This window comes from Gallinula chloropus (genome assembly GCF_964237585.1).
Source record: "Gallinula chloropus genome assembly, chromosome: Z".
NCBI classification, from domain to species: domain Eukaryota; kingdom Metazoa; phylum Chordata; class Aves; order Gruiformes; family Rallidae; genus Gallinula; species Gallinula chloropus.
Genome location: NC_140089.1, coordinates 16,593,028 through 16,611,645, shown reverse-complemented (window position 1 = coordinate 16,611,645; position 18,618 = coordinate 16,593,028). Strand labels below are relative to the sequence as shown.

The window sequence follows — 18,618 nt, the reverse complement described above, 5'->3', positions numbered from 1 at the left end:
CATATTCTGAGAATTTTACTGCAACAACAAATTAAGTTTTCAATTGTCATTCTGTAAAATATGCATAAAAGCGTTACTTCTTGTTTAGATTCCTTTGCATGACTATGATGCTGTATTTCTAAGGAAAACTTTCTTGCTGCCCTATCAGAGATGACACTATGGAAATCAGAACCAAAGAAAAAGCACAATTCCCCATGTATTTTGAGTTTTATAGTAGATTTATTGCAAGATGCATTAGTGTGTTCCTTCCTCTCTCTCACTAAAATTCAGTTCTGCGTGTGATCACTGAAAAACATACACCAATCAAACAGTGATCTGCTTGCACTGGATCATATGAAAAAAAATCCATTAAAGTTTTGATGCAAGCTATTTGGTGGTTTTCAAAGTCAATTCCACTTACCTTTCCTATTTCCTGCATTTATTTGACCTGGTGTATGATGAGAGACCGTAACTGTGGTTCCTGATGATTTAGTCAGGTGCATTCCTCAAACTCTGGCTGCCCTCCCATTCGAAGTCATAGAAGTTACAATAACTTTTGTACAATTAGAAACTTCTTTTTCACAGTGATGAATCCTGCCGTAGATGCACTCAACTCTGACTGTAAAACTGGGCTAAGTGCAATCTTTTTTAAAAATGCCTTCTGTTCAGGTAACTTTTAGAAAAAACGCTAATGACTTGTGGAAGTTCTCTTTTGACCCACTGGTTTTAGCTCAGTTGTTGCAATGTAACAAACATGATTTCTTGAGAAGCCATTAACCCAGTAATGGAATAATTTGTAAAATTAGAAAAAAAAAAAAAAACAGACAACAAAACTACAGGCATTTTAGTTAGGGTGTTTCTGGATTTGGGTAGAATATTGTATTTTTATCTTGCATACAGATGTATAGACTAACACTCACCTTTGTGTACACATTTTCCTGCTGTCTGTTGAGAAAATTTGTACAATACTTGAGAGCAAGACATTCCTAACAGTTGGAAAGCTAGGGAACATCCAGAATTCTTAATGTTTTTAGGAGCATTGCTCATTCGTTCTGAATTTTGACAGGGACTGAAATAATGGGTTAAGACTCTTAAGCAAAGCCCAAATCAGTGTATCTTCTGGATAACTGGCCATGATACTATGGATACCATCTGATGCTCCCCATGATATCTGTGCATTGGCCGGAAGATTTCAAAGATAAATAAATTCTGCTAACCTAAATTAGTCATCCTGGCAGTGAAAGAGGTGGATGCATTGCTTTTCAAAGTCCGAAAAGAGCATGTTTAGAGATTTTAACAGGATTATTCACTTGAATTGCTAAAAGGCACTTTGCAGGTTGAATTTTCTATTAAAGATGCTGCATGAAAAGGTACTCAGCAAAGCCCTCATGGAAAAACTAGCTATGATTTTACCACATCCTTTCCATGTCCTTTCTCCTATATGATTCTTTTTGATTCAGAATATGATCTTTCTTTTTACGATTTATATGAAATAAAGATTTACAGGTCTATGTATGAAAAGCTACATTTTTTAAAAAAAAAAAAGATAAGTACTGTTTATCAATCCTGAGTGTTTTAGTGGTTCAGCAAGAACAACAGAGCTGCATGTACTAGGCATAGCTGGAATGTGATCTTCACAGTTTCTGGTCTTGGTATTTAACAGGTGATAATTATGTCTTTGCACTCACTCATTTTTAATCTATTCCTCAGTTTGTGTTTCCTCATCAGAGGACATGGTTGAGTATATTTCAATTAAAATATAAAAATGTCTGTGTCTTGCAGGTTTGTTTCAAGCATTTTGAGTGTGGTGCCATGAGAGATGCTGTTGTCCATGACAGGTTTGGATTATCATGATCAAGTGCTCTATTTTGACTTCACCCAGTGGCTAAAAGCTTTATATGGTAAAGAGGAAGTATTGGACTTTTAAAAGCGTTAGACAGGTAAGTCTACCAAAACCAGTTTGTTCATTGACAGTTTCCAGGCCTATTTCAATTAAAGGTGTTTATAAAATCGTCTATCTTCTAACAGGTTTCCCTCTTAATTATAATCTCAGAGTACTAGTTATGGCTTGAAACAAAAATTTGCTGCTGTATGTGTTATATGGCAAAGATCAGGTTGAAATAAAATTTTAGTCATGTCTCTCCAAACAGAAGGTAAACACAAAGAACATTGTACCAAATTGTGTTAAAGCAGATGCTTGTTTCAGCTTATTAGTCTGGAGCAATTGCACAGTCCTATCCCACTGCCAAAAAAGATCTGTATTCCACAAGCACAAATGCAAATGACCGTTGCAATTTCAGTTCTAAGAAGCTCTTTATTTTGTGCAGTAAGATGTTTTCTTTGCAGAAAGCATGTTTTTTGGCAAAGGGAAACTGACTTAGTTCCCTTATATTGTGTTAACAAGAAGAATCTCTGCTACACTTGGCAGCATTAGACCAGTGTGAAAGCAATGGAAAAAATGCAAATAAATGTCTTAGCAGGCAAATTCAGAGGCCACTGTTACATTAAAGGACTGTTACCTGTATGAAGTTTGGTCCTGAATGCATGTTTATTTCAAAGTTATTTAAGCATAATATTTTGGTTTATTATTAGATCCTGAGAATTCCTGTTCATATTCAGCTAAGACACCTGTTTTGGTGTGTAAATAATCTGCCTCATGCCTTAGAGCAATCTGTAGAAGCTAATTAGTCTAATGTATACCAGTGTGTTATAAGATTAACAGAAAATCAGGCCTATCTTGTCTGATTTTGATGGATGTTTCACAAGAGTGGGAGGAGAGGGTGAACAGGCTTGGCTTGTTTCTTTTTTCTACATGTTGCTGTAGCTTTTCTCTTTTCAAACCAAAATTTTAGAAACTGTACAGCAATTTTGAATCTTATCAATATTTATAAATGCTTGGGGCGGGGGGGTGCCAGGAGAATGGGGTCAGTCATTTTTTCAGTGCTGCCCAGTGACAGGACAAGAGGCAATGGGCATAAAGTTGAATACAAGAAATTCCACCTAAACACGATGAGGAACATCTTTACTATGAGGGTGACAGAGCACTGGGACAGACTGTGCAGGGCAGTTGTGAAGTCTCCTTCTCTGAAGACATTCAAAACCCGCCTTGATGCTGTCCTGTGCAGCCTGCTCTAGGTGATACTGCTCTGGCAAGGGGGGTTGGACTAGATGATCTCCAACCCCTACCATCCTGTGATTTTGCAACTAATCTGCACAATTGAGATCCAATTTTCTGGTATCTAAGCCTCATGCTTACAGCTTATTAAGGGTGAAGATTTTCATGGTGCTTTTTTGTTTGGTTGGTGTTGGTTTTTGTTTTTACTTGGTAAACAATAAAGAGTGATATTTACCAGGCCTGTGTTCAAAACTGTCTTGGACTATGTCTAGGTGACCAGTAGATACCAGTGCACAAATTCCAAGCTTATGCTGATGTGAGTTGAACCATACATATATACAGTTTAGGTCAGGAAACAGTTGAGCAAAGTCTGGGTGGCTGTACCCTACAGCTTCCAGACAAGATCTCATTGATAAAAGTCAGCACAGACGTAAGTGCAGTAAAACTGTCTCTACATGAATTTTCTAAGACTTCTGGGTTTGGACTACACTCAGATAGATGCAGGTCAGGTATATCTTTATCATGCCTGCACTACCATTGTGTTCTACCTCTTTCAAAAGATACTTGTAAGGAATTATTTTTGTAACAGGTGGGAAAAGTACATTTTATTTGCTATGTGGTGCTGCAACTGAATTGTCTACTGAATTCAAAACGAGTTACTTAAGGAATAGGTTTGTGTAAATTTTTATTACCAGCATAAAAGACTCTGCTTTTTAACCTTGAAAAATTCAGAAAATAAAGGAAAAAACAGTGGACCAATGACTGAAATAAGATGACTAACTGTATCAAAAGTACAGTGTTGCAGCTCAGCTTTGAGATACGGAACTGGGAAATTTTAATGCTGATGTATGGTGATAAAAAGGAAACATTTAAAATGGCATCTTATAATGAATTGTGATTCTAGTTTCACATTACTTTCCTATAGGAACCTACAGCCCATTCACAAGCCTGTATTTCTCGTGGTAACTTGATTCTGATGATACTCACGTAGAGTTGGAGTCATTGTTGAATTAGGATTGTTTATGCTTTCCTAATCTTTATCTCCATAAGAACAAGATTTATGGGTTTTTTTAGACAATTTTTAAAAGAAATTGTAGCACAAGTGAAGGATCAAGTGTAAAAAAGAAGTCAACAGTTGTAACACTGTTAATTATACTTCTGAGCTTTAGGAGTGTGTGGTATGCAAAAGATGCAAAAGCAATGTACCATTATTTTCTTTCAGAAAGTATTGCTATTTCTTTCTGCTGTCCCTGATTTGTAGAAGTCTTTTGTACTCAGTACTGTAAAAACTAAGTATCTTTAAAACATCATTACATTGTCATCTCAGTAAGGGTTCAAATTTTTCACCATTTTCATCAAAGAATATACCATATTTCCCACTGTGTAGCTGGATGAATAAGTGGACAGGAAAGTGGGAGCTTTGCAGTTTGTTGGAGGCATCCTTTCGCAAAAGTCTTAAATTGCATTTCTAGCCAATAGAAAATGTTTGCTAATCAAAGTTGGTACTTGCAAAACACTTTTTTTTTTTTTTCTATGGTCTACAAAAGATCTTATTTCCCTCTCAACTTTTGCATAGTGGTACTGTACACTTCGTATCCTGGTGCTTTTTAGGGAGCAGAGTGAGAACAGCAGCAACCTGAGCCACCAAATTCACAACTCTCATATTTTTGTAAGAGACTGTTTTCAGTGAATGGAAGCTTAATTTGACTCCTCAAACAGTAAAAATAAGGCAACTGCTTTTTACAGGTTTACTGTCTTTTTGGGGACTCTTTGCAGAGAAAAGTTGTTTTACTTTGGTATAACAGCAGTAATTGCTTATGTATGGGAGGTAAAGTCTTTGTCAGGAAGTTTCAATGTTCTTTTTAGGCTTTTACGATATGGTTATAAAAACATCCCAGCAAATCTAGCTCAGAATATCTTACTCTGTTTTCAACAAGTAGTGTATACCTTTTAAAGTTTCTGCATAACAGAAATTTAAATATAATACTAATATCCATGGAAAATTCAGAATATTTTCATGACTACTAAAGAAAAATTAAAAGCCTTCCAAAAGGTGATGAGTTCATATTATGAAAGTTTTACAGTTACCTTTCACAACAAAACTAAACCTGATATACAAACTAGCTAACCACACTGTGCTTTCTAGAGAGGCCTGAAGACAAATATATGTTTTAGATCTGGAGGCTTAAAGTGACTCATAATAATACCAGGTCCTTCCTTCAGGGTTATTACAGATGTGCAATAGACTGATAACGCCAAGTCAGTCCGAGGCTGTTTACAGTAGTCTACTTGCAATATGAAGTAAGAAGTCAACATGACTAGAAGTTTAAGGATGAGCTGATTAAACATTTGACTGCTTATATGATTTTATGAGCATATTTTGAATTTAGACTGCAGACTCAGTGTTATTGCTACAACTTGGTTTCTCTTCGATTCTTTCTTCCCCTCTCTTCTTCCTTCTTTTGAAATTAAAATACCTTTTTTATGATTCTACTATTAACTTGTGATTTCTCAATTTCATTAAGAGACCAGTGTCTTTTTGGAGTAAACGGTTCCTAAACCATGTAAATACTTGAAAATATAAAGTACATTTTTGTCTAAGGTATTCTGCAGTGGAAGAAAAAAGTATTTAAAGAATTGAGCCTTAAGAGTCAGAAAGTAACTAATGAATTCTCTTTCATTTTAATTCTCATTATATTGTTAATCTCATGAATTTGAGGCACTATAAGCCACATCTTTAGATTTTTGAGTCCTTAGCTATATACATTTTCTGTACATTTTCTGAAAGAAAACTTATTTCTGTATTTTTTTTCCTTTTCCATTTGAGATCATTTTACTAAAGGGTTTTTTTTTATTATTCTGATAGGGATAATATGGTTAAATAGTTAAATCTGGTTTAGACTCTTCAATGTACCTCTGAGAAAAAGAAACTGTGGCTTTTCCTGTCTAAACACGGTGGGAATGGGACTCATACTTTACTGATCCTTTTAGTTATCATACTGGCTTGCTGGAAAATGGAGGATGATTTCTTCTTCTCCTCTTCCCAGTTTCAGTGGTCCTTTAACAGAATTTTATGCTTCTTACAGCTTATGATGTGAGCAAATGGATCATGCAAAGTGTCCTCCATGGCATCCCTGCCAACTGGGAATATGTGAGAATGCTGACATGGAAGGGTGTGAAAAGGGGCAGGAGGAGGAGTAGGAGTAACAGAAATGGAAAACTGCCATTAAGTCATTAATGGCAGGTTAAGGGAGGACTCCACAATCTGAGGAAAGTTTTGACCAAGTAAGAAGCTGTCCCCATCTCCCCACAAATGTGGACAAGAAAGTCAGGAGTCGTCTCTGACCGTGAACATTATCTCCTCACACTAGTTGCCACCGACTGTCATGCAGTGTGGGCATTGAATGTGTAAAGTAGGCAGATTAAGTGGGGTTGCCCTTGTCCAGCTTTCCCAAGAACTATAGAGACAGCTCAGACCTTCTCTTATCTGCTCTGTTGGGAGACCCACCCAGCTGATGGACAGACAAACATAAATTTCATACAGCTTGATCAGCATAACCTGTATGAAAAGGGGTGGATAAAGTGGTGCTTACTTGAACCAGAATGGTGCATAACAGAACTGGGTGCATATTCCACACTCCTTTGCTTTGCACTATAGAGTGTCAACCCACTGAGACTTTACTGCCATTAGATTACTTAAGTAGAGCTTTGCACAGTGGGCCATATCAGCCCAGTACGAGTCAATACCTAGCACTTGTGCCTCTTAAAATTCACCCCCATATGCATTTATTGAAATGAAATCTCATAATCCTGTTTCTGAAATTTATGTTTCAATTAAAAACACAGTCACTTTTTCCAAACTTTATTCTCTTACTCAGCTTTTATCTCTCAAGTTTTATCCTTTCTGTTTGTCATTTTATCACCTTATCAATCATTAAATTTCAATTCTCTAGCAAAATCAGCAGGCAAAGAAAGGAAGCCAAATGCACCTAACACCAACACACTCACTAATGAAAATAAATGAGCTCCTAGGGAAAGTTACAGAAATTGTTTCATTATAGAGGATTGTACAAAAAGCTGTACAAAAGTTGTGACATATATGGAGAAAGGCTTAGGGAGACCCTGAATATGTCAACACAAGTATCCTGTTGCTGATAACAGGAGCTAAAGTCATGTAACTCTGGGACTTCTTTAGTAATATCCTGCCTGTCACAAACCAAGTTGCAGCTGAAAAGAAGAAAATATCCAGTCTTGAACAGGTTAGCAATCAAGGCCCTGAATCTAAACCTCCTTTTCATATTTTTCAAGTATTCTTGAAGTCTGTAAACCCTTATGTTCATCACTTTATGGCAATAGATAAATACCAAAGAAAAGGGAAAAAAACCCTAAAAACCAAAAACCACAGATGCCTGTGTTAAGAGAAGTGCCAAACTATTTGAGTAATTCCTTCTAGTTCTCAACCTTTTGCCATGCAATGTGTGTAGATTCCTATAGATTTATATAAAGGTCTCTTCTTATTTCTTCTTTCTCTCAGAGTATTCTAATTTGGTGAGATTTCAACCCTATCATAGGCACCTTTAAAAAAATCCACTCTTTTTCAAGGACATTTCTGTCCATAACAAGGGTTCAGGTTGTAATCAAATTGACAAATGGCACTTTGAACTTTCTGTCTTTACAGTTCCATGATTTTATAGTTTGGGGTTTATGAGAATTTGCTTTTCCTCTTTTATTGGCTGATCTGTTGTGACATTGTAAAGAAACACACATGTTGCACACATCTGAGACAGCGAAAGCTTCACCCTTTGATGAGATGAGAATGAACAAGAGACTATCTTAGTGTGATGAAGTTTGACGATGCCACTCCAGTTAGGGACAGTTCTCCACAGATTGGAAAAGAAAACATATTTAGCAGTCCGTGTACATCAAGATATAATGCTTCTAAACAAGATGTGCATAATATCTCATGGTCTGTCAAATAAATAGTATGTATTTTAAGAAGTCTCTAAATGAACATTGGAAATTATACATTTTAGCAGCTTCAGATAAGCTTTCCAACTAAGTCAAATAATAACCATCCTTTTTTCCTCCAAAAAAGGCAGGAGGTGGAGGGGAAAACTAATATATGGTCCTACAAGAAAACGTCCTTTAAAATGTCCTTTGCAATGTCTGTAGCTTGACAACTGAACTTTCATGTACATTGTAGTGATTTCTGTGTTCAGGAGTTTTTTTGAGTGAAAATATCTTTCTGTAAAAAAGCAAAAATAATGCAATAATGCAACAGTACAGTTCAAATTATTTGGTTAAAGCCTATGAATTCAGGAAAATATGTATGTTAAGAACATTATTATGCATCCTTCTTAATTGTGAATGATGATATCAAAGCTTTAAGTTCCAACCCCACTTCCATGGGCAGGGACACCTTCTACTAGATCAGGTTGCCCAAAGCCTCATCCAACCTGACCTTGAACACTGTCAGGAAGGGGGCAGCCACAGCTTCTTTGGGCAACCTGTGCCAGGGTCTCACCACCCTCAAAGTGAAAAATTAACTTCTAATCTGAAGCCTATTACTCTTTGTCTTATCACTACAGTCCCTGATAGACAGTCCTTCCTCATCTTTCCTGTAGGCCCCCTTCAGGTACTGGAAGGCTGCAATAAGATCTCTCTGGAGCTTTGACATCTCTCAGCCTGTCTTCATAGTAGAAGTGCTCTAGCCCTCTGATCATCTTTGTGGTCTCCTCTGGACTTGCTTCATCAGCTCCAGGTCTTTATTATACTGGGGACCTCAGAGCCAGATACAGCATTCCATGTGGTGCCTCATGAGGGTGGAGTAGAGGGGGAAAATCCCCTTTCTCAACCTGCTGGTCACACTGGTTTTAATGCATCCCAGGATATAGTTGGCTTTCTGGGCTGCAAGTGCACATTGCTTGCTCATGTTGAACATCAACCAACACCCACAAGTCCTTCTCCTCAGGACTGCTCTCAATCCATTCTCTGCAGCTGTGCTTGGGATTGCCCCAACCCATGTACAGGACCTTGCACTTGGCCTCGCTGAATGTCATGAGATTCACATGGGCCCACCTCTCAAGCTTGTCAAGGTTGCTCTGGATGTCATTATGTGGACTGCACTATCAGTTTGCTGAGGGTGCACTCAATCCCACTGTCCACATTGCCAACAAAGATGTTAAATAGTGCCTATCCCAATACCAATATCTGAGGAATGCCATTCATCACTGATCTCCACTAGGGCATTGAGCCCACAACCATCCAACAAATTCCTTATCCACCAAGTGCTCCATCCATCTCATCCATATCTCTCCAATTAGAGAAGGATGTCATGTGGGACAGTGGCACATGCCTGCACAAGCCTGGACTTTTACACCTTCAGATTCCTTAAATATTCTCAAACCTGATTTTCTCCTACACTGAGTGATTCTTAATTTTCCCAGTCCCTGCCTTTGCCTTCTGTGACTTGGGTGGAGTTGCTAGAGGAATTGCTGGGGAAGACAGAGGCAGAAAAATCATTGAATACCTCAATCTTATGCATATCCTGGGTAACCAGGTCTTTTGTTTCCTTCTGGAGATGGCTCATGTTTCCCTTAGTCTTTCTTTTATGACTAACATACTTGTAGAATTTTTTTTTTTTTTTCTTCTTGCCCTTGTCTCTGGCCACATTTGATTTTATCAGGGCTTTAGCTTTCATAACCTGATCTTTAGCTGCTTGGACAACTTCATCCCAGACTACCTGTCATTGCTTCCAGCCTCTGTAGGCTTCCCTTTTTGTTTGAATTGGTCTAAGTGCTCCTCACTCATCCATGCAAGCCTCCAGGTGTTATTGCCTGACTTCCTCTTTGTTGGGATGCATCACTCCTGAGCTTGGAGGAGGTGATCCTTGAATACTAACCAGCTATCTTAGCCCTGTAACTTTGTCCCACGGTATTCCTCCAAGCGCTGCTCTCCTGACATCCAGGGTAGTGAGCTTGCTGTGCATCCTACTCGCTGTTCTGAGGATCTTGAACTCGACCCTTTCATGGCATCTGCAGCCAAGGCTGCCCTTGAACTTCACATTTCCCACCAGTCCTTCTGGGTCAGTAAGAAGAAGGTTAAAAATTGCACCTTTCTTCATTGTCTCCTCCTCTGTTACTGTAGAACTTTACATTAAAGCATAACTGGAACTAGATATATTTTATATGGCATATGTATAGTTTATATATTTATATGGGCATTTTTCTAGTTTGCACAAAAATGTAATCAAATGTATGCCTGACAACATTAGAAATTCAGGCAACAGACTTTGTGAAGATACATTTATGAACACTTACGTTGTGAACTTTAGACTCTCTCAGTCATCTTTTTTGTGTTGCAACTCTATCACAGTAATAACCTTGTTTGCAGGTGGGAGATGAAGTAATGATTCATTGTAACTGATTCTATGAAATTAGAACATTAATCCTACTGTTATTTTCCTGTTGTAGCTTTCCTCTAGAAAAGTACATGAGGGTGTTGGTTTTCTCTTTGTATTTTTGAATTTTTCCTGCTTTCTGATTCTCTTAGTTCTACTGTCCAATGGGAAGAAACACATCTGGAGATGCTCCAGAGCTAAACTACAGTGATTCTGTGGGTTGATGTTGGCTAGATGACAGATGCCCACCCAGGCACTCTCCCAGTCCCTACCCTCAAAAGGACAGGGAGAGAAACTTAAGATGAAAAAAATCAAAGGCTGAGAGAAAGACAGGGGGATTACTTAGTATTATAGTTTTACATGTCTGAGTTCTGGTGAAGCAGGGGGGCTGGAGGGAAGGCTTCTGCAAGAAGCAGCTACAAGCTCTCTGCAGGCCTGACAGAACAGATGCTCTTTGCCCCCAGAGAAAGGAGTGGGAAAGGTCAGTGAAGGGAGGGGAGGAGGTGCCCGAGGTACTGGAGAAAAAGATGTTCCTGCAGCCCGTGGAGAACCCCATAGTGGAGCAGGTGTCCCTCCTGCAGCCCATGGAAAAGGCCAAGACCCCACTTGCAGCCCGTGGAGAGGTCCCACGCTGTAGCAGGTGGAGACATACAGGAGATGCTGTGACCCACACTGGAGCAAGCCCCTGCCATCACTTGCAGCCCGTGGTGAGAGACAGAGACACAGAGATAAGAGAGAGAGAGATTCGTGGAGGCTTGTGACTCCATGGAGGACCAGGCTGGAGCAGTCTGGGCCTGAGAGACTGAGAGACATTCTGTGATTTGTGACTGCACCACATAGCAGTGACCCACACTGGGGCAACTGGTGTGGAGCTGAAGCCCTGTGGGAAAGGACTCATGTTGGAGAAGTTCACAAAGGACTGTCTGCTGTGGGTGGGACCCCATGGTGCAGCAGGGGAAGGGTGTGAGGAATGACATCTCCCTCCCCCCAGCTAAGGAGGAGAACATCTTGTGAAGAGCCCACCAAAACCCCTGTTCTCCCAGTCCCTTCCCCTCTCCATGCCACAATGGGGGAAAGAAGGGAGCAAAATCATGACTAAAGTGAAGTCTGCTAAGAAGGGAGGGGTGGGGCTTTAAGATCTGGTCACACTTCTCATTATCCAAATCTGCTGTCACTGGGTGTGCAGTGTACTGTAGTAAATTAGAGAGTTTCTTTCCTTTATTCCACGTTGAGTCTGTTTTCTCCGCGCCACTGATTGCAGAATGATCTCTCCCTGTCCTTATCTTGACTCCTAAGCCTCTCAATATATGTTTTCTTCCCTGTCCAGATGAAAAGGGGAGTGATAGACTGACTTTAGCGAGCATCTGGCCTCCAGCCAGCGCTAAACCACCACACTTAGTGATTGCAGTCATGGGCATAACAAATTCAATTTGCGAAATGTTAGTTTAATTTATTGCAAATTAAAAATGGAATAGAATTATGAGAAACAAACACAAAATTAAAACAACCATCCCTTCATCCCCTTCACTCCTCCATTCCCATCCCCTTTACCTCTTCCCCATCTGAGCAGTGCAGCCTGATGAGGAATGGGGGTTGTGGTCAGTCCATACCACCCTATTTCTGCTCTGCCTTCCTCTTTACACTGCTCCCTGTTCCAACATGGGAACCTCCCCACAGGAATTCTTTAAGAACTGCTCCAGCATGCATCCTCTCCACAGCACCAGACTATTCCAGCATGGGTCACCCATGGGGTCACCAGTCCTGTCAACAAACCTGCTCCGATCTGGGCTCTTCACTCCACAGGGCCACAGGTCCTGCCAGGATCCTGCTCCAGCAGAGGTTTTCCATGGGGTCATAGCCTCCTTTGGGCATCTGCCTGATCTGTCATAGGGTCCTCCATGGGCTACAGGTGGAATCTCTACTCCCTATCATCTTCCATGGGCTGCAGTGTCACAGTCTGCTTCACTGTGGTCTTCTCCACAGGCTGCAGGGGAATCTCTGTGGCCCGGAGTGCCCCCTCCATTCCTCCTTCACTGACCTTTGTGTGTGCAGGGCTTTTTCTGTCACATTTTCTCACTCCTCTCTCTCATGGCTGTTGTGCAGGTGTTTTTTTACCCTTTCTTAAATATGTTATTGCAGAGAAATCACCAGCAGCATGGCTGATCGGTTCAGCTTTCACAACGGGATGGGTATCTGCAGTCTCCTGGAACTGGCAGTGTCCAGCACAGACAGCCTGAGCCTCTCCCCTCACAGAGGCTACCCCGGCAATCCCCCCAGCTACAAAAATCTTGCCACTTAAACCAAATGTAAACGTTACTGGGTTATAATGTAAGACAGACCTTAACTGTCCTTAAAGATTGAAAGCTTAAGGGCAAAAGCAGAAAACAGTACAGGTGGCAAGATTTTAATTAATTATGAACACCTGAGAAAATTTCAGTAAGAAGTTCTGGAGCATACACCAGCTACAAGTTGCTGAACTCATATGCAGATTACACTGCTAAAACTATTCAGGTTTGGGTGGAAATCGAGATTATAATTGTTGCCAGTTTTAAAAATATTTTCAAAGTTGAATGTGAACAATTGCACTCATTATTTCGTGCACTTAATATGCCTACAAACAGCCTTTGTGCACAACCAGGTATTTATCCATGCATGTGACTTAGTCAAAAACTACTTGACTATTTGCATATGCAAATACATTGTTTATGGATCCCTCAACTAGGAATTTACACAAATTGTCACTGTGTTACTTTTTAAACTAATAGTATACACCTAACTAAGCTTACAACTTTAAAAAATCAAAGGAGATTCTCTCCCCACAGTGCCTTAGATTAGAATGTGTGAACATCAATGGTATTGTTATACAAGAGTTTCCCTGAAAATTAACTTACGATGTTTCTTGTAGGTATTTATCTGTTTAGTTTAGTCTAAACTTCCAAGTTTGTATGCTGTTCATACAAAGCAGAAGATCATACAGAAGCTTCCTTTGGTCTAAAAAGCTGTCAGAACCTGGTGTATGAGTAAGAGAACCATTCAAAGATATGCAGGTCACAGACTTTTTCTATGCACCAATGTCTGGAAATAGAATTTTGTGAAGTCCCAAAACAAGTATCTGGAAGATTTTCTTTTTGATGTCAGAACTAGAGATTTTTTGGTGAATTTATTACCAATATTCATCTAAATCAGTAAAAGAAACCAAAACATATGATCTGTTGCTGTTCTATGTGTCATTTTTGTCACAATAACGTGCATGCTATATATACCTACGTTTTGTTTATTAGGTATGCCTTACCCAGGATATATTATCTCATGACACATTCCGTGTAAGGCTGGGTCAAGATTATCAAGCTTGAATAATAAAGCCTAGGGAGAAGAAACATTGTCTTTCAAGATTTCTGAAATCTTACCAGTATTGTATTTTATGATTTCAGCTTACCAGGAGTGTATGAAACACAAGAACATATTGTATGACATCCTTTCTTTCAATTAAAAGGACTAGTTTATCAAATACAAAGCTTATTCATAAGAGTTCAGCAACAAAAAAAAGTAAAATGTCAAGGCTAGCAATGGATTACAACTTTTGCAGTGAACTCCGGGTAGCCTACTGATGCAGTCTTTTGAACTTTTAAAATTTATAAGATAAATTCATATCTTGTTCCACCCAGTGGGATGCATCCTGTGATAGATTTGTATCTCAGAACTCCATTTGTGGTTTTGAACCATGTTTCGTAACTAATCAGCAACCAGGTATACAAATTACTTCAACTTGTGAGAAACTAATCATGGTACTTATATTAAGCCTCACCAATTGTTCAGCATCTTCAAAGCCATGCAGGAAATAGCCCTAGTAATACTTAAGAAATGTTTTGGTGTTTATTTGATTTTATATTCATTGATATGCAACTTTTGCACTTCTTAACTGACACAAAGATATAAACTGCTGTAATGTTAGCATTGGAATGTTTTCCCAGTAAGTTCTTCATGGAGAAGGAAAATTATATTTCTAGTCAATAATGTTGTATATCTTAATAGTTAGTGGGTATATTGCACAATCAGCCCTGCATCTATACTTGCTTTCGTTTTGACCTAGATAAAGTAGAATTGTGAGAGAAATATTTCTTTTTATGCCCTTCTTTAATGAAGAATTGACTGAAGTAAAGGATTTCTCTGTTATGATACATTTTCATCAAAAAAATCTAACATTACTTCAATTTTGTATACATAACAGGAAAAAAGCCTGATTTACTAAATTTATTTTACACATGGATTTCTGTTTTTTATAAAGCTCTCATTTTTAATAACACTTAGAGTTTGACAATTTCAGAGATTCACATAATCTAGGTATAAGTGAGACCTTAACAGGAAAATTAAAGGAACTTCATTCCTTGCAATTCATTTAATTTTATGCAGAATCCTAGCTGACCTACATTTTAAAAGAGTAAGATAACTTTTTTTTCAAACTGTAGATAATAGGTTTAGAAGCTTTTAAGTATCTTAGTAATACACTGTAATGAAGCTACTAGTTCCTTAAATGAAAAGAACTATTAAAAATATCCATTCTAAGAAGATCCACTCAGAGCAAAGAGAAATGCTGGAGTTAGGATTACTTCGTTATCAATTTTCCAAAGAATTAGGAATATCCTATGTTAATAGTCTATAAGACTCATACAGGTTTGTAGGTGTTTGGCCCTTAGTCTGTAAGAATATATTTTTTGCATATTGAGATTTGTTCATTATGTTCTAAAATTTGTGATATTTTTTAATGTCAAGCCTGAGATGTTCCTGCTTCTATGCCATCTTTTATCAAGACTCTAAGGATGATTTCTAAGCCTGGAGATTTTTGTCTTGGAATTTTATTTGAATGGCATTTTAAATTAGTAACTTAAATGTTTGTTCTCTGTGCTTTGGTGTTCGTATGATGCACTAATAACTACTGTTAATCTATTTGAATTTGTGTAAAAACTAGCTGGTTTTCCTATTTCTCATTTTCATCAGGGATCAATCATCAAAACTATTGAAGGTCCTTCCAGCTAGCCCTTAAGTTGTAGAAAGAATCACAGAATAGGGACCCTGGACTTGACCCCCCTGTTCAAATGCTATGGGGAGTGGCAGCAGAAATCACAGTAAGAAAGGGGTTAGAATGATTTCATTATTTCCTTGTAACAATACCAAAAATAGGTATCCCTGGTTATATATCATCCTATTAGTCTGGCAAGATTTATAGGGCAGTGTCAATTTATTTTGTATTTAATTATATAACAATATCTTTTCTGAGATTATATATTATGTAAATTATGAAGATGATTTAAACTAATCTGTTACACTTTGCAACTGAAATGGGCTAAGTTTTTACATGCCCAGTTGTCGTGGTTTCACCCCGGCTGAGGGTCAAGATCCACGCAGCTGCCTGCTCCTTAAAGGAAAAGAGCAGGTTAAAGGGAAGGGGGTGGGGGGGTGAGAAGTAAGGGAAGGGAAGGGAAAAAGTAAGACGAAGGGGCAAACAACCCCAAAATCAAGAAATTAAGAGGCCCGTGAGTTGGGATAAGGATAGTTTACTAAGATAACAGAAAGATACAATGTAACAACACTAACAGGACTTCAAGGCAAAAATATATGAAGCTGTTGATACACAATGCAGTTTCTCACCAAACCACACAACTCAGGCCGTGCCACCCAGAGCTGTCCCAGAACCCGACCGTCCCCCAAGAACCGCGCGTCCCGGAGCTGCCCCTGTTCTTCCTCCCGTCAGCCCCCCGATATCCTGGGCAGGACGTAACTGGCGTGGAATACTCTCTTTGGTCAGCTTGGTCACCTGTCCGGGCTTTGCCCCTCCTTTCTCATGAAGAGCTGAGAAAGTCCTTGACTGTCTGACAGCAACTAGAAACATCAGGGTGTTATCAGCACTACTCCCATTTTACTCTCAAACACAGCATTCATCTGCTGTTACAAATGAAATTAACTTCATCCTGACCAAAACCAGGACACCAGTTTTTTGCATGTCAGCTAATAAATGGTCACCTCTCAGTTGTGCAAAACAATTGTTTTTGTAATGATGTGAATGTATCCCAGCAAGAGAGAGTTCAAGCCCGTAAGTTTTTCAACAGAGTGACTTGTGAAGAAAAAAGTCATGCCCATTTCTACATTGGGACAAGGGATGAAGGAATACATTGGCTTCAACTTCCCAAATGGTACTTATTGTCTTAAGAGGAAAAGCGAGGTAATTTAAGTAACTTCATGTTGCTTAGGCTTCATCTGAGCATTAGCATACTTTACTCTAGGTTTCTTTGATCTTTTTCATTTTCCTTAATTAAACTGCCTTTAACTTGTCAGAGCAGCTTGGTGGACACCTGATGTCCAGCCAAGGTCAACCCACCACAACTGGATTTAAAAATATCTACTAAGTAAAATCTTCTGATCTGAGTGTGTCTGGTATAAGATATATCCATTCACAGATGGGCAGGATTTTAATTTTTTTCTTACATCTAACTTTAGTCTGAAAACCAGTATCATTTCCATAGCACATCACTAATGGTAGGATGGCGTCAAAAACATGGACACTCATGCAGTTCTGCTTCTGTGGCACCACAAGCAAAATTTGTAAGAAATACCTGTATGACCCAGAATTATTTGACTTTAACTCACTTTTACAGCCATGACCTAATCCTCTGTTTTGTCTTCTTTCGCTGCCACACACTACCTGTGTGATCTTAGATTTATTGCATTGTCCCACTGAGCTACATACCCTGTCTGTCAAAGACTGGTAATGGTGTTTCTTGCCTCCCACATCTGCCCCGTTAGTTTTGATTGCAAGCAATTCGGAGAGTGGACTGTCAGGCCCAGTGTCTGCACAGCACTTAGCACAACAGGACCTCACTGAATTCTCACATGCTTCTGGAATGCAATCAGTAAAGAGTGATATGTAATAAATCTTGCCCAGACCTTCACAGAGGACTTGCATTTTCTATTTAATTTTAAGCGGAGGTAGTGAAGGCACTTCAATTTAGTAGGAGAGACAAAGTATCTGTATAGCGAGCAAAAAGAGGTGCATTTTTCTCAGCCTAACATGTGCCTCACCTCTGACTTGGAGGATTGACTTTTCTGGGTTGAAGGGCAGTTTATTTTCAAGGCTCATTCAGCCTTGGCCTCTCAGCCACGGTTGCAATCAAAGATGTCAATCAGCATTAGCTGTAATTGTTTTATGATAGAGAACTGGAATGAGGCCACCAATTCATTTCCTATAGGCCACAAAGCAGCCATCTAATTGTCACAATTTTCAGTCATTGCTGACCTCAGGCAATTTCATGCCGTTATCTAGAGGTAAAATGCTCCATATGTCATTACCTGGCAATAAAGCCATCTATGCCTTCAAATTCTCACTTCTGAAAAGATCTTTGGCCTGCCTGTGCTTTCTCATGTGCTTACAGGAGCTGTTTTGTACAAAACAGAGAGGTGTGATCAGTGAGGCCCAGGTTTGGTCAGTCCATTTGCCAGCTTTTTTCTGCTGTGAGGTCTAAGGAACAATACCGTCTTTAAGCCACCTGAATCTCTTCCAAAGAGGGAGTTAATACTTCCGAAAATGTTTCAACAAGTTACTGCAGCTTGTTTATCGCTGTTTTGGGGACTGGTATTCCAGAAGTGTAGAAAGCATTAGCAAGCCTCTTTCCTTGTAAATAAGCTCCCACTGTAGGAGAAGATCAGGTTTGAGAACACCTCAGGAATGTGGGACCTGATGAGGTGCATCCATGTGTCCTGAAGGAACTGGCAGATAAAGTGGCCAAGCCACTCTGCATCATATTTGAAAGGTCCTGGCAGTCTGGTGAAGTGCCCACTGACTGGAAAAGGGGAAATATAACCCCCATTTTTAAAAGGGGGAAAAAGGAAGACCCAGGGAACTACAGACAAGTCAGTCTCAGCTGTTTGCCTCGTAAGATCACGTAGCAGAATTTCATATTTTTCCTAGCTTGTTAAATTAATATAAACATAATATAAAACATAACATCATATTGTTTTTGTAGGTTTTTTTGTTTATGTGATATACCAAAAAATGACAGTGAAAAATAATTAACACAAAGTAAGAACAAAACAACCCCTCAAGAAAATAGTTAAAGTCTCTTTGCAACACCAG

At 39.1% G+C, this 18,618-nt stretch overlaps 1 protein-coding gene across 1 annotated transcript in view; it reads left to right on the top strand.

Annotated features, from left to right (window-relative positions):
• Positions 1-1,829: 1,829 nt before the first annotated feature.
• The window catches only part of LINGO2 (leucine rich repeat and Ig domain containing 2), a gene marked incomplete at its 3' end in the record, with an annotated part of 164,461 nt that continues 147,672 nt past the window's right edge, over positions 1,830-18,618 (top strand). Inside the window, exon 1 of the mRNA XM_084278844.1 lies at positions 1,830-1,919. Within this exon, the coding sequence (XP_084134970.1) occupies positions 1,878-1,919 (42 nt within the window). The 5' untranslated portion in view covers positions 1,830-1,877. The remainder of the gene's footprint in view (positions 1,920-18,618) is intronic.